The sequence below is a fragment of the Diabrotica virgifera genome, chromosome 8 (assembly GCF_917563875.1).
Source record: "Diabrotica virgifera virgifera chromosome 8, PGI_DIABVI_V3a".
NCBI classification, from domain to species: Eukaryota; Metazoa; Arthropoda; class Insecta; order Coleoptera; family Chrysomelidae; genus Diabrotica; species Diabrotica virgifera.
The window spans coordinates 37,210,903-37,236,145 of NC_065450.1; the positions used below are offsets into that span (position 1 = coordinate 37,210,903).

General features: G+C 31.8%; 1 protein-coding gene across 1 annotated transcript in view; it reads right to left on the bottom strand.

Annotated features, from left to right (window-relative positions):
* LOC126889904 (cuticle protein 7-like) overlaps positions 1-25,025 on the bottom strand; it is a 181,565-nt gene extending 156,540 nt beyond the window's left edge. Inside the window, exon 1 of the mRNA XM_050658620.1 lies at positions 24,955-25,025. Coding sequence (XP_050514577.1) covers positions 24,955-24,969 — 15 coding nt within the window. The 5' untranslated portion in view covers positions 24,970-25,025. The remainder of the gene's footprint in view (positions 1-24,954) is intronic.
* Between the last annotated feature and the right edge of the window lie 218 nt (positions 25,026-25,243).

Sequence of the window (25,243 nt, forward strand, 5' to 3'; positions counted from 1 at the left end):
TCCTCTCTCACGCGATCATAGGAGAGCATTATTGTAGGGCAGTCAATGAGGGTATTTGGCTCCGAATTCCATCCTACTACATTGATGTACTTGATATTTTCACAGTAAGTAGGGAATAGCTCAAGAAACAAAATCTACCCTATATACTATGGCGCTTTTATCTTGGGGCGGTTCCCACTTCTTCAAGGGGGTGGAAAATTTGTTGGGCAAAATAAGCACGGAAGTGGCTAAAGAACCTATTTCTAAGCAAAAACTGGTCTATATTTTTTTTGAGAACTCAATACTTTTTGAGTTATGCGTAGTTGAAAATTGGCCATTTTCATTGAAAAATGACACCTTTTCGGACGGATTTTTTGTGAATACCTTAAAAACTATGCATCGAACTAAAAACACTATATAAAACATTTTTTAGATTATAAATAATAAAGAGATTCGTTCCTTCGTAAATGTTCTATTTATAATACAAAAAGAGATATGGTAGGTGAAAATAGTTTGTTTTTTGGTGCATGCTCAAATTGGTGTATTCAACTTGAAATAACAGAGGAACGGTAGGTTTTAGGTGTATGATGCTACCAACACCTTTTGTAGTGTTTGAAAAGGCCTTTAAAACGAGCACCGTTAAATGCCGGTTACATACAAATTAAGCGAGATATGGTGCAAAAAAAATATATGGCTAATGTACTTTAAGGAAAAATGAAAAGTATATACATTTAACTCCCCATCCACCATAATTTAAATGCATTGTTTTTCTTTTGCAATAGACTTTGAATTAGGAGATTGGGCTACTCCCAAAATTTCATTAAAATCCATGCAGTAGGATAGAATTTGAAGATAATATCTTGTTCTTAATATCGCGCATTGACTAGCGTAATCGAAATAGAATGAAATGCAAATATTGTAAACTATTAATTTCTCAGAAAAATGAACTAATTTGAAATGAAAGTATGACTATAATATTCTATTGATGCAATAATCTATACATCTATAGTGTATCCCCGAAATATGGCATCGAACATTTTCTCAAATGCAGGAATTAATGATGCGTGGAACCATAAAATACTTTCAAGTACAGAAAGTGTTTCTAAAATATCAAAATAACGAGTAACTTTGTTATTTTTATAGAATGCCAGTATCTAGTACCATAACGATAATAGATCGGTACGATAAAGTTCTCGGGCGGCCCTTCCGTCCAGCGTTTTTTAATATTGTATTTAATTACAGAGTAATTTCCACACAATAATATATTTTTCAAATTGGGCTCTGTACCGCCATTCTTTATTATATTACGAATACGTGTGCCAAATATCTCGAAGAAATATTCAAAATTACAGCCGAAATCTTGGAACGCCTTTTCGCTACCTGTTGATCGCTACTGTTTCCTCTTAAGGGGATAAGTACGTATTTTCGGCTGCAATGCTGTTTAAATGGGGATTCATTTTTTTCGAATCCTCAGAAAACTAATAAGTATTTTTGAAAAATTTAAACGCAGAATGAAAGATTACGTTCTTACCGACACGGCCGAAAGTTCCTGAGAAATTATATAATCTTTATTTTAATAAGTTACAGGGGTTAAAAACTAAGTTAAAATGTAGTGTGATTTTTAATTCCAAATATCTCATTCAAAAGAAACTTTTTATTCAGTCTAAGGGACTTTCGGCCGTCGGTAATAAAGTAATCTTTCATTCTGCGTTTAAATTTTTCAAAAATACTTATTAGTTTTCTCAGGATTCGAAAAAAATTATTACATTTAAAATAACTTGAAAATTTTGATAGGCGTCAAAATGTTCCTTTCCTCTTAAGGCTTTTCATTGAAAAATGTTAATTTTAATTGTGCTGCAATTTTTTTTATTTTTAGAATAGACCAGTAAGGATCTGTTTTTAGGTGGATGTGAGAGGTGGCATTCGGATGTTTGCAGACAAAATTAGGTGACAACTTCAGTAATTATAATTGACTTATGCTCCTTCTCAAATATGCCCGGAACTTATTTAAAAAACTTATTTATCAAAAAAAAATTATAATATTTAAAAATTTCGAAAAACACCAATTTTGTTCAACTTTCATTGCTTATAACTTTAAAACGATTAATTTTGGAACAAAGTCGTACAGAAATAAAATAAAGATAATTAAATTTTGTATGACATACGATTGGTTTAAAATGTCTTAAATTATTACCTTTTCTGCAAAATAGCAATAAATACAAAATAAGGGGGCCAAATAAGCCTGTTTTATTCAATGTTTTTCAACCACTTTGGTTGCACTTAGAACCTTCGTAATTCGCTTAGAAAATTCTTACAACATACTTATAGTGGAGTCAATGAAGGTTTTCACCTCCGATTTCGTTGAACCTCCATCGATTTTCATGAAAAGTGGTAAGTATGTAGAGGATACCTCAAGAAACAAAGGTGACATGGTGCCAACTTGCGCTTTTACCCTGGGGGGGATGCCACCCCTTTTCGGGGGTGGAAATTATTTTATTAAAAATAATACCACTAATCGATAGAGGGACAAAATTATAATCAAAATTCTTTATATAAAGTTATTCCAATAAATCAATAGTTTTTGAATTATTAAAGATCAAAAGTTTTGATTTTTCCTGAAAAAATCCATGTTTTAAAGCAGTTTTTCATAAATAACTCAAAAACCATAAGTTTCTTCAAAAAAGTTGTTATTACCAAAATCGAAGTCTATATAAAAATAAATGAGCTCCTTATTCGAAAAATCCTTTATTACATATACAAAATGAGTTATATGCAATTGAATGTATATTTTTTTTCCGCGAGTACTCAAATCTTAGTATTCAAGCTTAAATAACAGGAAAACGATGCACTTTGTTAAATATAGACACTAAACATTTTAATAAAGTACTTAAAGGTCACTATCAAAAAGCTATACAAGAAGTCGATATCATCAAAATTAAGCAAGTTATGATGGAAATAAGAGGACCCTTTCAGATTTTTTAGGGAAGAATGAAAAATGAAACATACGTCATTTCCACAAAAATTAAAATTTATAGTAACCCATTAAAAACTTTATTTATTTTAACATGAGTAATAACTTCAACAATTTTGACCGGTTTAGAATGTATTATTTTGAGAAAAAATACGATTAAAAAAAATTAGACCTTTTCAAATTTTCGTGAATTTCATTTTCTTTTGATAATAACTCCAAAAATACTCGATATACTTAAAAAATGGTAGAGAACAAAATTTTAGTTTTAACTTTATTTAAGTTTGTTCTTTTTTTAATATTTTTTTACGACAAAAAATAACCGAGATATAAACATTTAAAACCTAAATTTTACTGCGAGAACCATGTAAGCGGAGCCCCTTCACCTTGTATTTAAAAAAAAATAAAGGATTTAGAAAATTATGTTTAATACAGTGTTATAGACCTTTTACTTAGCTTTGTAGTGATTTTTGGATAACTCTCATATTTCAAAAATGAACGGAGTTATTTAAAAAAAAAACCAATAACATTTTCTTTGAAACAATTTTATAGCGGAGATTTTGTATGTATACAGGTTGTGGGAAGTCCAATTAGTCGTTTGTTGTAGGAGATACGAAAAAAGGTTATTTAGGTGAGATTGGGGCATAGATAATATCAGAATTTAAATACATTTCCAAATATACCGGGCCACCCATATTGACAGGGTGAAACAAAATTATCTTTTGCTTAATGGAACAACCTGTATATTTTTACATTTTTGGATTCTCCTCTATGTTTTGTTTCTTAAAATATCAGGTTTTGTGATGTTATACGAAGTAGTTTAAAAGATAATTACGTTTTTTTTTCAAATTTCATAGCTTATTCACCCCCTGTATAATTGTAGTGATTTGACATCAGAAAATCAATTTATGTTCAAGTGATTTTTAATATAGTCTATTATTGTTAAAAATTATTAATCTAGCAAAACGTTTAATTTTAGCTAATACAGGGTTGGTCGAAACTGAATGAGTGTTTTCTCAAAGTTTGAGAGTATGAGTTTTCTCAAACGGAGCAGCCTGTAATGTCTGTAATGAGCATTGTAATGAAATGCTATTATATGGCACTTTATTATTTCCCACCCTGCCAGTGAGAACTGTATTTTTGAAATCCCTAACTTTATGTCTTTAATTATTCTAAATATTGTAAACGAATAAAAACAATCAAATTAAATTGAAATGAATAACCAGTGTATATCTTCCACATTTACTTCATATTTAACGTAGCCTGTACCATAACATTGCCCAGATTATTATCCCTGTATAGCAACGATATACCATAAATGTGACTTCATACTTGAGAAATGTCCTATATCCAGTCTCATAAAAAAAGGGATTCCTCAAACATAATATATATGCAGACAAAATCAGCCAAAGTGATTTGCGATATCTAATTAAAGGCCGTACCAAATTGGTTTTGTTGAATATAGCATGAAAGCACGACGATACTTTAGTGATAAGCGTATTTTTCGTAGTAGCTATAGTATGTTGTTTTATATTATGTATTACCTATATTAAATTAGTTTTAGTATGTTTCGTTTATCTAAAAAATGTAAAATAAACAAAAATTCTGTTTTTCTTGTAGTTGTTTTTTCGTATAGATATTGTTTTATATTTTAGTAAATTGAATTTAGTTTTAGTATGTTCCGTTTGTTTGTAGAATTATATTTAATTAGATTTGCTTTAATTACTAAAATAAATAAATTTTCAATTATATTTTATGTATTTGTGGAAAAGGAAACCTAGCATTAGCCGCCACATTTCTCTAACGGCCAATTGTTTTCTATTTTTAGTGGGCGTTATTGTCAGGTTTTACTGTACCAATAATACTTTATTAAATTATGAAATATTATTTAAATAAAAAATTTATAAACTTGATAAAAGAAAGTTTGCTTTGAATTTACTCCTCTATCTAATTATGGGGTTATTTTTAATAAAATAGTGTTCACCCATGAAAAGGGGTAACATGCACCCCCAGGATAAAAGCGCAAGTTGGTACCACATCATTTTTGTTTCTTGAGGTATCCTCTAACTACTTACCAATTTTCATGAAAATTGATGGACGTTCAACGAAATCAGGGGTGAAAACCTTCAGTGACTGACTTTTTGGGAATATAGAAGAATAATTTTTTTCGTGATTGTCGATTTGCTAATTTTCTGATTTTTAGTTGCTATAAGGTTTGAAAAATTAATAAAAATTATAAATCATGCACATAAATGTAAAAAAACTATTTATTTTACTTAATTAAACGAGATTTCTTGAGCCAGAATGCTGAAATCTGCATTTTTATCATTAAAAAAAAAGGTGGATTTCACCCCTAAAATGCAGAAAGCGCAACTTGGTGCCATATCACTTTTGTTTTCTGAGGTATTCTCTAACTAATCAACAATTTTCATGAAAATCGATGAAGGTTCAAAGAAATCGTGGGTGAAAACATTCAATGACTATACTTTCAGAAATATAGAAGAATAAGGTTTTCGTGATTTTCGACTTGTTAATTTTCGGATTTTTGGTTGCTATAAGGTTTGAAAACTTAAAAAAAATGTAATTCATGCACATAAATATAAAAAAAATATTTATTTTTCTTAATTAAACGAGATTACTTGCGCCATATTGCGGAAATCTGCATTTTTTACAATTTAAAAAGTAGGGGTGTATTGCACCCCTAAAATGCAAAAGCGCAAGTTGATGCTATATATATTTTATTGCTTGAGGTATCCTCTAACTACTTACCGATTTTCATGAAAATCGATGAAGGTTCAATGAAATAGGAAGTGGAAACTTCCAGTGACTGCACTTTCAGAAATCTAAAAAATAATTTTTAAAAAAGGGGTGTATTTCACCCCTAAAATGCAAAAAGCGCAAGTTGGCACTATGTGACCTTTGTTCCTTGAGGTATTCTTTAACCACTCACCAATTGTTATGAAAATATACGGAGGTTCAACGAAATCTGAGGTAATAACTCATATCCACCTTCATTGACTCCACTATTAATCCGTCCACCAAATTTTATTAAAATCGACTTAATAGATTTTGCATAATAATTTTGCAATATAAATTTCTTTAAACAAGTTAAATTTTTTTAAAAACTTTCTGAACAAAAGTAGACAATTTAGAAGTTTACTAATTTTTTTACATATAAAGACACCCTCGTCCTACCTAATACACTTTACAGAATTAAAATCGGATTATTTAAGCGGCCTCAGCACTGTTTTAAAGTTATAAACATTTTTTTGGCTTATAAACAAATATAGTGAGGACGTTTGAGATGGAATAAATTCACTTTCTCGAGAATGAGCGGCTCTAGAGGTAAATCCGGAAACAGGTCGATTTTTATATTTAAATTATAATTTTTTGTCATATATACCATACTAGTGACGTCATCCATCTGGGTGTGATGATGTAGTCGATGATTTTTTTAAATGAGAATAGGGATCGTGTGCTAGCTTATTCGAACGGTTATTCAATTCTCTATTCACTAGTATAGACATTAACATAGTTATTTTTACAGGGTGCCCAATTTTTTTTTAATTAATTGAGACAAAAGGAAGAAAGTATACAATTTATTTAATTCGAAGTACATTTTACTGTTGCCCTAAAACAGAAAAAAATGTTTATTTGATAAATAACTGAAAAATGAATTTATTCCAACTCAAAAGTCCTCACTGTATTTGTTTATAAGCCAAAACATTGTTTATAATTTTAAAACACTGCTGAGGCCGCTTAAATAATCCGATTTTAATTCTGTAGAATGTATTAGACAGGTAGAGCGTCTCTTTATATGTAAAAAAATTAGCAGTCTTCTAAATTGTCTACTTTTTGTTTGGAAAGTTTTTAAAAAATTTTAACTTTTTAAAAAAATTTAGATTGCAAAATTATTATGCAAAATCTATTAGGTCGATTTTAATGTAATTTGGTGGACGGATTAAGTATGCTCTAAGAATTTTCTAAGCGAATTCCGAAGGTTCTAAGTGCAACCAAAGTTGTTGAAAAACATTGAATAAAAACAGGCTTATTTTGCCTCCTTATTTTGTATTTATTGCTATTTTGCAGAAAGGGTAATAATTTAAGACATTTTAAACAAGTCGTATATCATAAAAAATTTAATTATTTTTATTTTATTTCTGTACGACTTTGTTCCAAAATGAATCGTTTTAAAGTTATAAGCAAAGAAAGTTGAAAACAATTGATTGTTTTTCGAAATTTTTAAATAGTTTAATTTTTTTATTAATGTTTCGGGCATATTTGAGAAGGAGCATAAGTCAATTATTATTATTGAAGCTGTCACCCAACTTTATCTGCAAAAATCGGAATGCCACCTCGCACATCCAAAAATAGACCTTTTTTCACAAATCCGTGCTGGTCTAGAAGAAGATATCGAAAAACTAAAAATGCAGTCAAAATGTAATATTTCGAAACACTTTTGTTAAGAAAAAATTGCACAATAAGTGGTTTGAAAACGCACTTCTGCGTAGAAATGAGTTAGGTAATCTATTTTTGGTTGCTATTGATGCAATGCTTGATAATGAATAAACAAAAGAAACTCGTCAATGTATTATCAATATGTTAAAAGAGCAACTATCAGTGAAATTGTTGTTTTTAAACAAATCAAATAACTGTCTTCTTCAGTATTCCTAATGCCAATGATTAGGAAAGTACCAGCATTGTACTTTCTTAAGTCGCGTAACAAAACCATATGTATTTACATATCCATGAGATGAAATCGAGAAACAAAACGAAAAAAAAAAGAAACGAAAGTAATTGTTTAAGCTTACCTATATACAGTTATTTTATAGCATTTTCATAGTTGATTTTTTCGTAAACAGGTTAACGGAATCCGCTATTATTTTCTCTCTGATATTTTAGATTTCTCTTCGGTATTTACACAGTTGTTCAAAGGTTTACTCAATCTTCTTTTTTGAACTTATACCGGGAGGGTGGAAAGAAAACATGTATAGTTATTTTAAGTTTGAGACACCATGTAGGGTGGACAAAGTATAAATATGTGTAAAGGTACACCGAAATCATATTGTAGTCCTATGTTTTGTGAACATTTTTTTGAATGTCCCTGATACATGTAGCCACAAAGAAAATAGACTGTTCTTTAACATGTGTTGTATCAATTATAAATAAACGGAGGGACCGCAGACGTTCGGATACAATTAGCGTCTCTTTGCAAAGACAATGACGACGACTTTGCAAAGTAACAAGACACTTACTCAACACACACACTTCACATTACACCTGAGTTAGTGATAAGTTATACAATTACGTGGCTAAAGGTTCTAGTTCTAAACCAAGGCCAGAATCAGAGAAAAATACATGATGTGTTTTAACTGAAACAAAATTAAATTAACAATTAAAAATAACAGTAAGTAAAAAAGACTCATAACGTAAACAGTTCTGATCAATAACTATAAGAGTTATTTGTCGACCAGGTGAGCGGTATGCATAGCGCAGCATAAGAGAGACGAGATTGTTGAATAGAGGCTCTGTGATGTTGTGAGTTGGAATTTTGTTAAAAGTAAGTACGGGTGTGGTGTATCTACGTGGAGGCTCTTTAAACAGTGAGAAATCAATTACACAGATCCTTTAGTTCCTTTCGCACTTTATTTAGAAAATAATTTCATCTCAGTGTATGATATGACATGGCGTTATAACGTATCACATGTCATTACCTCACATTATTTAAGTGAAGTCAATATTCAGATAATGAATTGACGCCATCACAGTCTCGACATGGCTCCTATCAATCACTTAGGGAATATCGTCAGTGGACAATTAACACTTCGTCAACCCCTTCCTGTTAAGAGGAACAACACGTGATATTAATAAATTATTAGTTTACCTACAATTTTTTCTGTTTTTCAAATTTTGTTAACGTTTGATATTTATTATTGTTAAAGTTTCAATTAAAACACATCTCAAAGAGTAAAACAGTACATTTTCTTTGTTTTTAAGGATACCAGAGAAATTAAAAAATAAAATATTCACAAAATATGATGCTCGAACGTAGTCTCGATGTATAACTTACCTTTGTAACTTTTCCTCCCTACAGGTTATCTCAAATTTCTTCCTCTTCTTCTTACGGTGCTTATCCGTTCCAGATATTGGTGATCGGCATGGATATCCTAACTTTGCTTGCTGCTATTCGGAATAGTCTGGTTGTAGATGTATTAAACCACTTTCTCAGGTTTTGAAACCAAGATATTTTCCTTATCCCGGGTCCTCTCTTTCCAAATACCTTGCCTGGAAGAATGAGTTGCAACAAGCCATATCTCTGTTCACTACTCATAACGAGGCCAAGATACTCTAGTTTGCGCTATTTGGTGGTGTTAATAATCTCGCATTCCTTGCTTCTTTTATGTAGAACCGCAACATTAGTCACACGATCCACCCACGAAATTCTTAAAATGCGTCTGAAACACCACATCTCGAATGCCTCAAGTTTTTACAAAGAAGCCTCGGAAAGTGTCCAGGCCTCTACTCCGTATAATAACGTAGAAAATCCATAGCATCGGAAGATTGAGATTTTGGTACCAAGTGGTAAATCGTGAGCTTTGAAAAGAGACGCCATCATTATGAACGTTGATCTCGCTTTTCCTATGCGTTGTTTTATTGCACTTGAGTGGTCCCATGGGCTATTTATGTTGGCACCAAGGTATGTATAGGTGTCCACCCTGTGAATTGGTTGTTGGTTAACCAAAAGATGTTTATTTAACCCTCTAACAGACAAGACCGTCTTAAGACGGTCTTTGCATTTTAGCTTATAAAACTTATAACGAATGGTTTTTGCTGCCACAGTAACGACATGCATCTTTAAAAAACCTTACTTTACGTTATTCGATGCAACTAAACACATTCTGGCATCGGGATTATGTTATTATCGTAGTCAAGTGCTAACATCCCATAAAATGGCAGTGAAAATTATTTCTTCATAAACATTATTTTTAAATCCTCAAAAAACACGTTTAGATCAAAATGATCAACTTGATAATTTTATAGTAAGTAGATTATATTTCATGTCTCAGTAATATAATAAGATTTTAGTAAAAAGTATTGTGTAAATAGGCTTTATAAACAAAAATACCAAGACAGTCTCAAGACGGTCTTGCCGGTTTACATATAAAAAATATCCCCTTCAGTATGAAATTTTGTTATCTTTTGTGCGTAGGAACATGCTTATTTTCCTGTTGTTCTATTATTTTTCTTTTCTGTGATAGATGCATCGTCTAAATCGTAACCATAAAAACAAAACCAATTTGGAAGAATTGTCTGATGAACAATTATTCGTTTTTATTGATTCCGTTGAAATCGACGATAGCATTTATAGTAGCGACGATAATATTGTGGATCCCGACTATGTTGATGATAGTATTGAGCCTGAAAAGCCTTATAGCCTATCCGAGGTATCAGAGGCTAAATCACAAGTTATTGACGACTGCATTCAGAAAATGCTTGAAGCTGAGGCAACTGATGCATTTGTAAATGATATAAATGTGTCAATGGATATTAGTAATGTTGATCAACCAGCAGATCCTTCAACATTAGTTTTGGATGATGTAGCGACCGAAACATCACGCAATTGATGGGTGGAGTCGATTTGATGGGTGGCCTTATGGGTCGATATAACATTTGAGCTAAAAGCAGAAATATTATGATTCGGATATTCTATCATTTTGTCGACATGGCTGCCACAAACGCATTCATACTATATAAACGTATACGTGCCGAAAAGACAAATAATTCCACTGACTGTTGCGAAGAGGAGAGGCTTCTATCTCTTTCACAATTCCCTGAAGAGGTAGCATCTGGCCTTGTTTCGTTCAAGGAAAAACGAAATGTAGGTCGAACATCATCAGCTCGAAATGGTGAACCTGGTTCTTCTAGTAAAACTAGTTCATCTGGTGTTGAAAAAAGAGCGGTTCAACAAGTTGCTGATGTACGTTTTGATGGTGAAAACCATTTTCTAGTTTGGGTTGATCGAAAAGGCAAGAAAAGGTGTAAGCTGTGTAAAAAAACTGATACGCAACTTGTTTGTTTCAAATGTGACCTCCATTGATGCGGCACACTCGGTAAAAATTGTTTTTGGGATTACCACCATCAAAAATAACATGTTATATACTTATTTTTCTTAATAAATCTTGTTCTATGATAAACATCTACCAAATTTATTTTTTACTCATAACACGACAAGACCGTCTGTAGACGGTCTTCACTATTTCTCACCTAGCACTTATTCTGGACAAGATTTTTAACAGAAAATTTAAAAATAAGTTATTTGTGCCTATATTTACTTGAAAAAAAAAATATCAACTTCAACAGATAATTTTTACGATTTGGCATGTTAGAGGGTTAATATTTCGCACTTACTGACTACCATGTACTTTGTTGTTTTTGTATTGAGATTAACTCCGTGTTCTCTACTTATATCTGATATGCGCGACATCATTCTTTGCAAACCGACTATACTATCTGCAAAAACTACTGCTTCGCCGGCATATATAATGTTGTTTGTTTACGCCTTCCTGTAGTTCTCCCAGCGCCTCGTCGAAGATATATTAAGAGTATATATTAAAAGCACCGGGGGCAGAATGCATCCTTGCCTCACTCCTCTATCAATGGAGACCGCCTCTGTCAGTTGGTCATCCGCTTTAATATTGGCAGTTTGGTTGTAATATAAATTATACTCGTATTATGATTCTCAAGTCTCTATCATCTAATCCCGCTTCTTTCAAGATGGTTATGAGTTTATCATATTTTACTCTATCAAATGTCTTTTTGTAGTCGACAAAACAAATATACACGTTACAGTTAACATTCCTACATCTCTGCATAAGGAGTTAGAGAGAATAGATGCCTAGGTAAGCAATCGCGGAATCCAAACTGTGCCCATAATATAATACCCGTTCTTCTCATTTTTTTATATATTCTGCTGTGTATCACTTTCAAAAACGTTTTAAGTAATTGGCCCATTTGGCTAATTGTTCTGTAGTCTTCGCATGTTTTAGCATTTAGCAATTGGCGACCGTCATTGCGACCGTCATCGCGACCGTCATTGCGACCGTCATCGCTTATGCTATATATTATGTGTATGTATATATAAATTGAGTAGAGGCATTTAAATTTAAAATAAATGTAAAACCTATTTTAGGATGGGAAAAAGGATTGATTTCGCGACCATCATCGCGACCGTTATCGCCTCGGCGAAATAAATTTTGTACACATATAGGTAGGTATATTATATGTATGTATATATAAATTGTATAGAAGTATTTAAATTTAAAATAAATGTAAAACCTATTTTAGAAAGGGGAAAATTAATTTATTTCACGACCGTCATCGCGATCGTCATCTCTTCGGCGAAATAAATTATGTACGTATCTATATTATGAGATACATAAATTGTATAAAAGTATTTAAATTTAAAATAAATGTAAAATCTATTTTGGGAAGCGGAAAAAAGATTGATTTCACGACTGTCATCACGACCCTCATCGCTTCGACGAAATAAACTTTGTACGTGTATTATTATAATATACGTATAATAATACTAATATTATTGAAGCGAAAACTTCTTTAGTGACGTTGTGCACTTTTTAGATGAGGAAAAAGTATTGAATTAGCAACCGTCATCACTTTAGTGCAATACATTTTTGAAGTGAAAAGTTCTTTAGGGACGTTGTGCAGTTTTTAGATGGAGAAAAAGTAATAAATTAGCGACCGGTATTTGTTCGACGAAATAAATTTTTGAAGTGAAAACTTCTTTAGGGACGTTTTGCACTTTTTCGATAGGAAAAAAGTATTAAATTAGCGACCGTCATTGCTTCGACAAAATAAATTTTTGAGGTGAAATCTTCTTTATGGACGTTGTGCTTTTTTAGATAGAGAAAAATATTGAATTATCGACCGCCATCGCGACCGTCATATTGCTTCGACGAAATAAATTTTTGAAGCGAAACCTTTTTTAGGGACGTTATACACTTTTTAGATGGAGAAAAAGTGTTGAAGTAGCGTGTAGGGACGTTATACACTTTTTAGATGGGGAATAAGTGTTGTATTGGTGACCTTCATCGCTTCGGCAAAATAAATTATTCAAATGAAAATTTCTTAGGGACGTTGTGCACTTTTTAGGTGGGGAAAAATATTAAATTAGCGACCGTCATTGTTTGACGAAATAAATTTTTAAAGTGAAAACTTCTTTAGTGACGTTGTGCACTTTTTAGATGGGGAAAATAACTCCTTTAACTTTTTTAGGAACGTCATCGCTTCGGCGAAATAAATTTTTGAAGTGAAAACTTCTTTAGGGACGTTTTGCACTTTTTCGATGGGAAAAAAGTATTAAATTAGCGACCGTCATTGCTTCGACAAAATAAATTTTTGAGGTGAAATATTATTTATGGACGTTGTGCCTTTTTAGATGGAGAAAAATATTGAATTATCGACCGCCATCGCGACCGTCATATTGCTTCGACGAAATAAATTTTTGAAGCGAAACCTTTTTTAGGGAAGTTATACACTTTTTAGATGGAGAAAAAGTGTTGAATTAGCGACCGTCATCGCTTCGGCGAAATAAATTTTTCAAATGAAAACTTCCTTAGGGGCGTTGTGCACTTTTTGGATGGGAAAGAGGTATTGAATTAGCGACCGTTATTGCTTCGACGAAATAAATTTTTGAAGTGAAAACTTCTTTAGGTACGTTGTGCACTTTTTATATGGAGAAAAAGTGTTGAATTATCGACCGTCATCGCGACCATCATTGCTTCGACGAAATAAATTTTTGAAGCGAAAACTTTTGTAGGGACGTTATACACTTTTTAGATGGGGAATAAGTGTTGTATTAGTGACCGTCATCGCTTCGGCGAAATAAATTTTTCATATGAAAACTTCTTAGGGAGGTTGTGCACTTTTTAGGTGGGGAAAAAGTATTAAATTAGCGACCGTCATTGCTTGACGAAATAAATTTTTAAAGTAAAAACTTCTGTAGGGACGTTGTGCACTTTTTAGATAGGAAAAAAGTATTGAGTTTGCGACCGTCACCACTTTGCCGAAATAAATTTCTCACGTACATAATATATATTATATGTATAGGTATATCACTTATTTTTGGATGTGGAAAAGCATTGAGCTTGTAATTTATATAATATAAGAAGTTTTCACTTCTGTCGGCACTCCCATGAGTGCTTTAAATTTTTTTTTTATATGGTTACGAAGGTCGACTTTAACAAGCTTTGGGGTATTTTTCCAGTTACGTATATTTTGTTAAATAAAGTTGTTATTCATTTTATTCCCTGTTTGTTCAAAAGTTTTAGAAATTCTGCACAAAACTGAACAGGCCCTACAGCTTTATTATCTTTAATTTTTTTAATAGCTGACGTGACTTATTCAATGGTAATTGGGGGTCCCGTTTGGGACTCCGTGTCTTCAATGGTGTTCTGCCTTTCATCTGTAAAAGTTACCTCTACATCTTTCTTCCAAATGTCTAGTTTTTTCCACACTTAACAGAGGTTTGCCTTGGTTACCGGCCAACTGCCGAACACTCAACTCTTGTAGGCTTCTATAAGCCTACAGCTTCTTTAATTTCAAACTTAAAGTACGAAACCCATTAATTTCTCTTCTTCCACTGTATAAGTACAAACAAAGTTTGAGAACCTTTTGCATGTGTAAATGCCAAAGAACAAAATAAAATAATAAAAAAATGGCAGAATGCCTTAATCTGCTCATTATGAAAATGGGCATACTTTTAGGTGATGCATAACTTTTGAAACTATGTGTATTTAAATTCATTGTAATTAATTTGCATTAATTTTCTCACGCCGCGCCGTTTAGATAATAGATAACAGTATGCTTGTATGACCACTAACAAGAACGGGCTATCTCTGTGTAATTAGTTTTTCATGGTCTCGCCCATCTACCAAAGCAGCAAGATTGTGTTAGATTGTATAAGTTTTCTTTGTGTTTATGCTAAGAACTGTTTTTATTTGTGTTAATTGAATAAATTGTATTTTTGAGAAACAATATTGATAAAACTATTTTTCATATATTATTAAAACACAATATATCTAAGACCCGAGTTATGTCATTATAATAGCTGACACTTTTTGTATAATTTTGCCCTAGTTATAGAGTTGATAAATCCTGTTGACAAGAATGCAGTAGTAATTGAATGGTTTCTGAGAGATTATAGCGATCGGAAGGCAGAAAAGTCATAAAGACAAAAAGAGAGATCAAGACGATAATTGAGGTGGTCAAAGCAACAGTGGCCTAGCCTACAACCCACCATTTTACCAAAACACTTTTATTACATTAAAGTTTTCCTTTATTTAAGTATTTTCAGATGCAGAGTGGTTCAAGCATTGGTTGCCGTTATTAAAACAGATATAACAAGTAGTCCAGGGCGGATCTGTTTTAAGATGGACGTTGAAAGGTGACTCTAATTTTTTTGAAATTGCTTGGAATTGACCCATATAATAATAATAATTGAGTTATCCTCCCACTCAAAAAGGTCCGGAACATTGTTTAACCTTCCGATGACCAACCTTTTTTTGTTACACGGATGACCAAGGGGGGGGGGGGGGCGGGGGGGAAATGACCCCAGGTCAAAAAAGGTCAAAATTGACAATTAACAAAAAAATAAAGTTTTTTTTTAATTTTAATTTTTTTTTTGGCATGGACTTTATGTCATATTCAGCCAGTCACAACATGAGTATTAGTGTCATGTGTAGTGTGTATGTTGACTAAGTGTCTTGTTACTTTGCAAAGTCGACGTCATTAGCGTAAAACTACTTGTAATTACACATAATAGGCGCTATTTTACTAAACATCAACTTCAGAATATATTTTTTATTCGTAAAATATAGGGAATTTTTTTTATTTCAAAATATAAGAATATCTAGAATGATATTAAAGTCAAATAAAAAAATAATGTGTTCAAAATTAAAAATACTTTTGAATTTATTAAAGAAAAACTAACGCTGGGGTCACAATTTCCCCCGCTTGGTCATCCGAAGGTTAAACAATCAAAATGTCAAAAAATGAAGGAAAAATTCGATTTTTTTTCTAAGTTTTTTGATTCTAACTTTAAAAGTATTCACTTCCGAGAAAAGTTTTACTAAAATAAAAGTTGCGTAATTAAATTTGCTATAACACCAGATTGGCTAAAAATTTTTAAAATTGTTACCCTTGTTGCAAAATAGCAATAATTGGGAAAAAAAAATAAAAAAACAAGTATTCGAATTTTACGTTTTTCAACCATTTCTGCTGCAACTAGGACCTTCATATTTCACCCAGAAAAACTTTATGATATGATAAAACAATACTGTAAATTTAGTTAAGATCGGTTTGATAGCTTTTGCAAAATAAATTTTGCAATCCAAATTTCGCAAAAAAATTCATTTTTTCAAAATGTTGCAGGACTGAAAATAAAGCCCGACTTAAAGAGCAACTTAAAATTTTCTCTACAAATAGAAGAATACTATACCTTTCATTTGCAGTTTGCAAAATTAAAATTGGTTAACTACCACGCGGCGTCAGGAATTTTTTAGATAAACATTAATTTTTGGTGCTACGCGCAGGACAGCGGTGTTCGATCCACACAATTTGATTTCCACCAAAATTTCTTCCAATCTTTATCTAATACATTATTTTCTTACTATGTACCCTGTAAAAATGTACTAATATTTTTACAGATGCGCCCTGGTGTAAGGTTAGATGTCGAATGAGAGCATAATAAACCAAAGATGGTGTTAGAGGTGAGAAATTTGACATCGGACTCCCAGTTTCAGAGTCGCAATTGGAAGTACTGTTCTAAAGTCGCCGAAATAAAACAAGAGATCTACTGCTTTACTTCATAGAGCATTATGTTGCCGGAAGTAATCCATTGGCATCCACTTTAAGCCAAACTATTTTATACTTTTTACTATGTAGTTGAACATACAACTTAACCAGTGTTTGGCATTGTGGCAATTTTGCAAGGACTTGGAGTAAGTAATCTTTACCACATTTTCAATTTTAAAATTTCACCCTTTTCCATTTTATTAAGTGGGATTACTTAATTTTAGGTTCACTAATGATGGACTGATAAGTCCGAAAACGTTTTGAACGTAATCCTTTCGAATTTTTAAAAATTTTAAATTTTTATTAAAATATATTAAGTATACCAGGGAGTATTTTACTTCACGTTAAATTTTATTTAACTAGATGGTATACAGCCAACCTTCGGGAACTATGCCGTTTTCATCTAAATAATATATACTTCTGGTTTCATGTCCATCTGTATGTCCGTGAACACATATCTTTCCTATAATGCCAAGTGAGAGCTTATAGCCAAAAGGTGGTTTTAAAGGGAAAAACTTTGACCTCGAACTTCCGGTTTTAGAATCGAAACGGGAAGTACTGTTTTAAAGTCGCCGAAGTAATTTTATTAATATATTACTCGACGCGTCTTAGCAAGACGAGAATAAATATACAGGGTGTTTCATTAATAATTGTCCATATAGTAACTGGAGAAACCTTAGCACAAAATACGAAGATTTAACCTAAAACACTTAAATAAAGTGTGGTTTCTTACTGAGTTAGAGGGTGTTTTATTTAAAAATTTAAAAACTATTTTTTCTCAGCATTTTAAAAATATTCGATGTATCCTTTTCATACTTAGGAAGTATAGCTACTCTACAAACTACTAAATTATGTTAAACAAACGTTTCTGGCTAATACCAGAGGCGTACGACAGGGGAAAGTGAATGGTTGACACTTTCTAAATTATACGCCACTAGCGAAATTGCTATTTTAATTTAATTTTTGGATTCTCCAAAACTTTCTATGAAAATAATACACTCTTCATTCGTAACGATAAAGTCATTAGTTTTCGAGATCTTTGAAGTTAAAAATGAAACGACTCGGTTATTTTGATTAATGTATTGTGTCGCTTCATTTTAATTTCAAATATCTCGAAAACTAATCATTTTATCGTTACGAATGAAGAGTATATTATTTACATAAAAAGTATTAGTCTTGGCTGATTATCGGAGAATAGGCCATTTTTGGGAAAAGTTATTTACCAGCAATTTTATTGCTGGAATCGAAACTTATGATTGTATATATTAATAATATAGATATGCAAAGTCCGCAGATAGTGTGCTACTTTTTTTATAAACAAAACGGCGCCCGAAAATCGTGTTTTTTTCAATTTTTGCTCTATAACTCCAAATATTTTAATTTTAAACCAAAAGCACCCAAATAAAAATTCACCGCAATTAAATTCTGCATAGAGACGTATTTTTTCCGATTTACTTCGACGAAAAATTTCCCCGGAAAAAGCGGGTTTTTCCAACAAAATCTTTAATTTTCAACTAAACTTTTAGATAAGTAGTTGTTAATCAATAATTAAATAACTTGGTAAGGTAAAAGCCCTTTCTGTATGTATTATAATTCCAGAATCCGATGGAAATTGAATGAACAATTTAGCAACAATTGAAATGTTAATTAAAAATTTACGGTCGCTATAATAACGACAATAATTATGATGCATAAGAATATCTATGATTTTTTCATAAAAAGATACTATACCTATCTAATGCACTTTACAGAATTGAAATTGGACTATTTAAGCGGCCTCAGCAATATTTTAAAATTATAAACAATTTTTTGGCTTATAAACAAATAGAATATCTCGGGAAATATTAAACTAAATTAAGTCGTGAAAACGGTATTTGAAAGACAGCGGTAGGACTCTTCTTTTAAAAGAAAAAACGTTTAATTATGATGAGTGGTTCCTGAGATACAATCGGTCAAAGTTGATCGAAATTTACGGCAAAGATATAAACAATAGGATCATAATTTTCAAACCATCACCTTTTTAGTTTTGTCCTCTTTCTCCACACCAATTTTTATGTCTTTAATATCCTCATAACATATATTATTTTAATAAAAACTATCGATAATACGTGTGAAAATTGCCAAAAATAGCAAAATTCCAATCAAAAATTAGGTTGGAGAAAATGTAACCCTCAAAGTTCAAAATCGGTATACGTTAAAAAAATGCATTTTCTCGGCTTCCCATGAAGCAATTTCCTTCATTCTTTTTTTGTTCCCTAATAACTCGAGTAGAGCCATCGATCTAATGCATTATTAAATGTCAAACTTGCTTTTGTTTTGTTATAATAAATTAATTTATTTTTTACACAATATTTTAATTTGTTTAAATAAAAATTGTTTAAATAATTATACAGCTTTCAAATGAGAATATTTATGTTTTTAACTTTAAAAGGTACACTTGTAGTAAGTTTATCTAAAAAAAAGCCTACAACTGGAAAAAATTTGTAATTTTCTGTTCTTATAAATAAATTAATCTATTATAACAAAACAAAAGCAAGTTTGACATTTAATAATACGTTAGTTCGATGGCTCTACTCGAGTTATTAGGGAACAAAAAAAGAATGAAGGAAATTGCTCCATGTAAAGCCGAGAAAATGCATTTTTTTAACGTATACCGATTTTGAACTTTGAGGGTTACATTTTCTCCAACCTAATTTTTGATTGGAATTTTGCTATTTTTCAATTTTCACACGTATTATCGATAGTTTTTATTATAATAATATATGTTCTGAGGATTTTAAAGATATGAAAATTGGTGTGGAGAAAGAGGACTAACATAAAAAGGTGATGGTTTAAAAATTATGATCCTATTGTTTATATCTTTGCCGTAAATTCCGGTCAACTTTGAACAGTTGTATCTCAGGAACCACTGGTCATAATTAAACGTTTTTTCTTTTAGAAGAAGCGTCCTGCTACTGTCTTTCGAATACCGTTTTCACAATTTAATGTAGTTTAATATTTCCCGAGATATTATATTTGTTTATAAACCAAGAAATTGTTTATAATTTTAAGATATTCCTGAGGCCGCATAAATAGTCCAATTTCAATTCTGTAAAGTACATTGGCTAGGTATAGTGTCTTTTTATGAAAAAATCATAGTTATTCTTATGCATCATAATTATTGTCGTTATTATAGCGACCGTAATATTTTAATTAACATTTTAATTGTTGCTAAACTGTTCATTCAATTTCCATAAACTTCTGGAATTATAATATATATGGAAAGGGCTTTTATGTTACCAAGTTATTTAATTATTAATTAACAACTACTTATCTAAAAGTTTAGTTGAATATCAAAGATTTTGTTGGAAAAACCCGCTTTTTCCGGAGAAAGTTTTCGTCGAAGTAAATCGAAAAAAACACATCTCTATGCAGAATTTAATTGCGGTGAATTTTTATTTGGGTGTTTTTGGTCTAAAGTTAAAATCTTTGGAGTTATAGAGCAAAAATTGAAAAAAACACGATTTTCGGGCGCCATTTTGTTTATAAAAAAAGTAGCACACTATCTGCGGACTTTGCATATCTATATTATTAATACATTCAATAATAAGATTCGATTCCAGCAATGAAATTGCTGGTAAATAACTTTTCCTTGTATTTTGCTAATTAGCCCAGAGTATATTGCAAAATCAAAAAATTACACTAAAATAGCAATTTCGTCTGTGGCGTAGAATTTGGGAAGGCGTACGACACTATTCCCTGTCGTACGCCTCTGGTAGTAGCTAAAAACGTTTATTTATTTTAATTTAGTAGAGTGTACAGTACCTACACTTTCTGCCAAGTATGATAAGGATACGCCAAATAATTTTAAAGTACTGGGTAAAAATAATTTTTAAATTTTAATCATATGAATCATATCATAAATTAATCAATATAAGTGTGCGGTTTCATATTTAACTTCAAATATCTCGAAAACTAATGACTTTATCGTTACCAATGAAGAGTATATTATTTATGTAGATAGTATAGGAGAATCTAAAAATGGCACTAAAATAGTAATTTCTCCAGTGGCGTAAAATTTGAGAAGGGTCAACCATTCACCATCCTCTGTCGTACGCCTTTGGTAACAGTTAGAAACGTCTGTTTATCATAATTTAGTAGGGTGTCTAGTAGTCGCACCGTCTGCCAAGTATGAAAAGGATACGTCAAATAGTTTTAAAATTGTGAGCAAAAATAGTTTTTAAGTTTTTAGATAAAACACCCTGTAACTCAGTAAGGGCCACATTTTATTTAAGTGTTTAGGTTAAATATTCGTATTTTATGCTAAGGTTTCTCCAGTTACTATATGGACAATTAGTAATGAAACACCCTGTATACTTCTGCTGTTTATATCACTTCCGTTAATTGCGTATTGAAAAGTTGAATTCAATTATTTATTTCCGGTTTTGACTTCCGGTTAAAAGTTATGCCTGGAAGTTTGGCAAAAATGACTAAAAATTAATGAAATCTTAGGTATGTACATAATACATCAATCGACGCCAAGATTCACGAATAGTTCACATATCGACTCGCGGTCCCACTTTCGGTCACATTGGGTGAAAACCTAGAAGTTACGAAGTCCATTTGCTTGGTATATTATGAATTAAGTTATATTATGAATCTTCTTCTTAACGTGCCCTCTCAAGTCCCCTTGACGTTAACGATTAACATGGCGAAACTGTTTCTGTCTCGAGCTATTCTAAATATTTGCTCTGCTTTCTTTATCCCTATCCGTTTCCAGATATTTTTTAAAGAAAAGGCCTGTTTCCTACTAATTTTTCTGCGTAAAATAGTCCATCTTTCTACATTTGATGTTATCAAGTTGATATTCAAGATCGAGACAAGTTGAAGTTGCAAGTTATCATTACAGAAGAATGAGCTCATTTTTAAAAATGTGCGGGCTACCTCGATTCTACATTTTATCTCTTTATCTGGATCTAGTTGTTCAGTAATATGGCAACCAAGATATTTAAAACTGGGTACTCTTTGAATTATATGACCATCAAAATATAACCGTGAATCTTGATGTGCCAAACGGCTAAATAACATGTATTTTATTTTTGAACACTTAATGTTTAGGCCAAACTCTCTTCCCGCTGTGTTAATGGCATTTACAAGGCATTTTAATCCATTCATGTCATCACTTGAAATAACTGTATCATCTGCATATCTGATTGTATTTATCAGAATTCCATTAACTTTCACTCCTCATTCCAAATTATGTGGCGCTTCTTTAAATATTATATCTGAATATAAATTGAATAACAGTAAGAATAGTATACAACCCTGTTTGACACCTCTATGTATTTTACATATTTCTGTTGATTTTCCATTTATCCAAGCTGCCGCTGTCCAAACGAACTGACAACGGACAGATACTTGTATGAAATTTCCATACAATTGTAGTGTACGTTAGTAAGGCTTATGCTTGATTAAGTTACACCATGTAAAATTATTTCTATTTCTTATTTATATTATAAAATTTACGAGATATTTTATCAACACGATCAATATCGTGCGTAGTAACCTGGGAAATATAAACTTCGGTGGAAAATTTCTCATGCTTGTCTTTGTAATTGTGTGGAAATTACTTCATAATCCTATTGTCTTCCAAACGAAACATTTCCTTTAACTTGCAATGAAATAAATATGATTAATTTTAGATTGCGGATAATAATAGTATAATAAAAGGTTCACTATTTAGAATAAGACCCTTCAGACTGGCTAAAATCAACATTCGTAACACTACCGATCAGTTTCAGAAATTGAGAAATAAAAATTCAGAAGAACAATTATGGGAGTCATGCAAATAAACATTGGAAAAAGTCCAAGAAGACCAGCTAATGGAAAATCCGCGTAGGAATAAGCAACAGTGGATGACAGAAGAGATATTGAATTTAATGGATGCGAGAAGAAAATATAAGAATGCTAATCTGACAGAATACAAAAAGCTAAACAGTATGATTTGAAGAAAAATAAGATCAGCTAAATCAGAGTGGCATAAACAACAATGTAAAGAAATTGAGAACTACGAGCGTATCTGTGACGCATTCAATATGCACAAAAAACTGAAAGAATTTGCAGCACTGAATAAAAAATGTAATCCTCCACTAATCGAAGATAAAAACGGAAAGATTATAATCAATATCAAACGTCAACTAATACTGGACTGAACATATAAAGGAATTATTCGATAATGAAAGAAGCGAACTAGAAACGCTAAATGACATAAGCGGTCCTCCAATAACTAAGGAAGAAGTGCAATACGCTATAAAGAACGCAAAAAATGGCGAGGCGATGGGACCAGATGGGATTTACGTAGAAACACTAAAGCTTTTAGGTACCGAGGGCATTAAGATACTTACGAAATTATTCAACTTAATCTACGAACGCAGAAAAATTCCTAAAGATTGGCTTAAATCCTCATTTGTTGTACTATCAAAAAAATACAGAGCCACAAAATGCAGCGACTATCGCACCATCAGCCTAATGAGTCATGTATTGAAAACTTTTCTTAGAATAATTCATCGAAGAACATATAGAAAAATTGAAGAACGAATTTCAAGTACTCAAATCAGTTTTCGCTGTGGCCTTGGAACGCGTGATGCACTATTCGCAACCCAAGTTTTAATTCAAAGATGCAGAGATGTAAATCATGACGTTTTCATGTGCGCGATTTATTTTGAAAAGGCCTTTGATCAAGTTCGCCATGAAAAAATGCTACATATTCTCAAAAGTACCGGTCTGGACGGTACGGACATTAGAATAATCGCAAATTTGTATTGGGGCCAGGCTGCATGTGTTAGGGTTGGGAAGAAGTAAAAATCAAGCGTGGAGTTCGACAAGGCTGTATATTGTCACCAATGTTGTTTAATATTTACGCTGAAAAAATCTTAAATGAAGTGTTAAAAAACGCAAAAAAGGGAATACTTATTAATGGTATGCTTATGAACAATATCAGATACGCAGATAACACCTTGTTAGTGACAGGATCAATTGAACATCTCCAAGCGTTATTGAACCGAATGGTGGCATTCTGCGCGATATATGGACTCAAACTCAAGGCAAGAAAAACAAAGTTTATGGTTATTATTAAACAGTCAGCCGTAAATAATAATAACTATAACGTAACAATCGGTAATAACTCAGTTGAACGAGTAAGTAATCTTGTATATCTGGCTACTCATATTAATGAAAGCTGGAACCCTAGTACAGAAATAAAAAGTAGAATTGCCAAAGCAAGAACAAGTTTTATGAAATTTAAGAAAATCCTGTGCAGTCATGATCTAAATTTGGAACTTCGCATAAGAATGGTTCGATGTTATATATTCCCAGTACTACTTTACGGGGTTGAAGCATGGACCCTGACAGAATCGCTTTTAAAAAACCTAGAAGCATTTGAGGTGTGGGTCTACCGCCGTATTCTAAAGATCAGTTGGGTAGAAAGAGTCACAAACGAAAGGGTTTTGCAACGTTTAAAGAAAAGTTGCGAAGTAATGAACACGGTTAAAAGGCGCAAATTGGAATACTTTGGTCATATAATGCGTCACTTAGAAAAATATGACATACTTCACCTTGTCATGCAAGGTTAAATAATGGGAAAAAGAAGTGTGGGCCGCCGTACAACTCCTTGGCTTAAAAACCTACGCCAATGGTTTGGGAAAACTAGCACTGAACTATTTCGTGCGACTGTAAATAAGACAGTAAGTAACAATAAGTAACATAGATTCAAATAAATCTGATGTAGGTATATTTTTGATAATATTAAAAATAAACTCAGGCTGCTATTTATTTGTCTACCAAATATTTTTAAGTCGAGGTTTATTTTATATAATTAAATAAAATCAAAATTGTTCAATAAAGCAGTTCGAGAACCCAAAAGAAACTGAGGTTCAAAGGCTGAGGACCAAAAACAAAATATTTTGTTGTTTAATTTTTTAAAACCTTTTAACCTGAAAACAATTTCCAATTTCCAAGTTGGAACGCCAATAAAGTATTTTCAATTTTACTATAATTAATTTAAAATAGTTGAATTTCACAAGAACATATTATTATAGATCGTAATAATTTATTTAATTTAGAAATCAAAATACAAAAAATTATTTTTAAATTCCTACCTTTATGTACAACATTTTTATCCAGTGCAATAAATAAAAAAATAACACACTTCCACCTTACTAGAACAAATTTCCCCACGCATTTTTCTTATATACTTCTCCCAGTTTCTGCGAATAATCTGGTGCCCCCCTCCTATCTATTATGCAAACTGTCACTGAAACCCTTGTCGTCCCATCTTAATGGCTGCCGAAATTTTCCCAAGAGTGTCTAGGTTAAACGATAACAAATTTTGATTTTTAAGATAAAATTGTTAAAGTTAAGTTGCTAAAAACATAATTCATGGTAAGA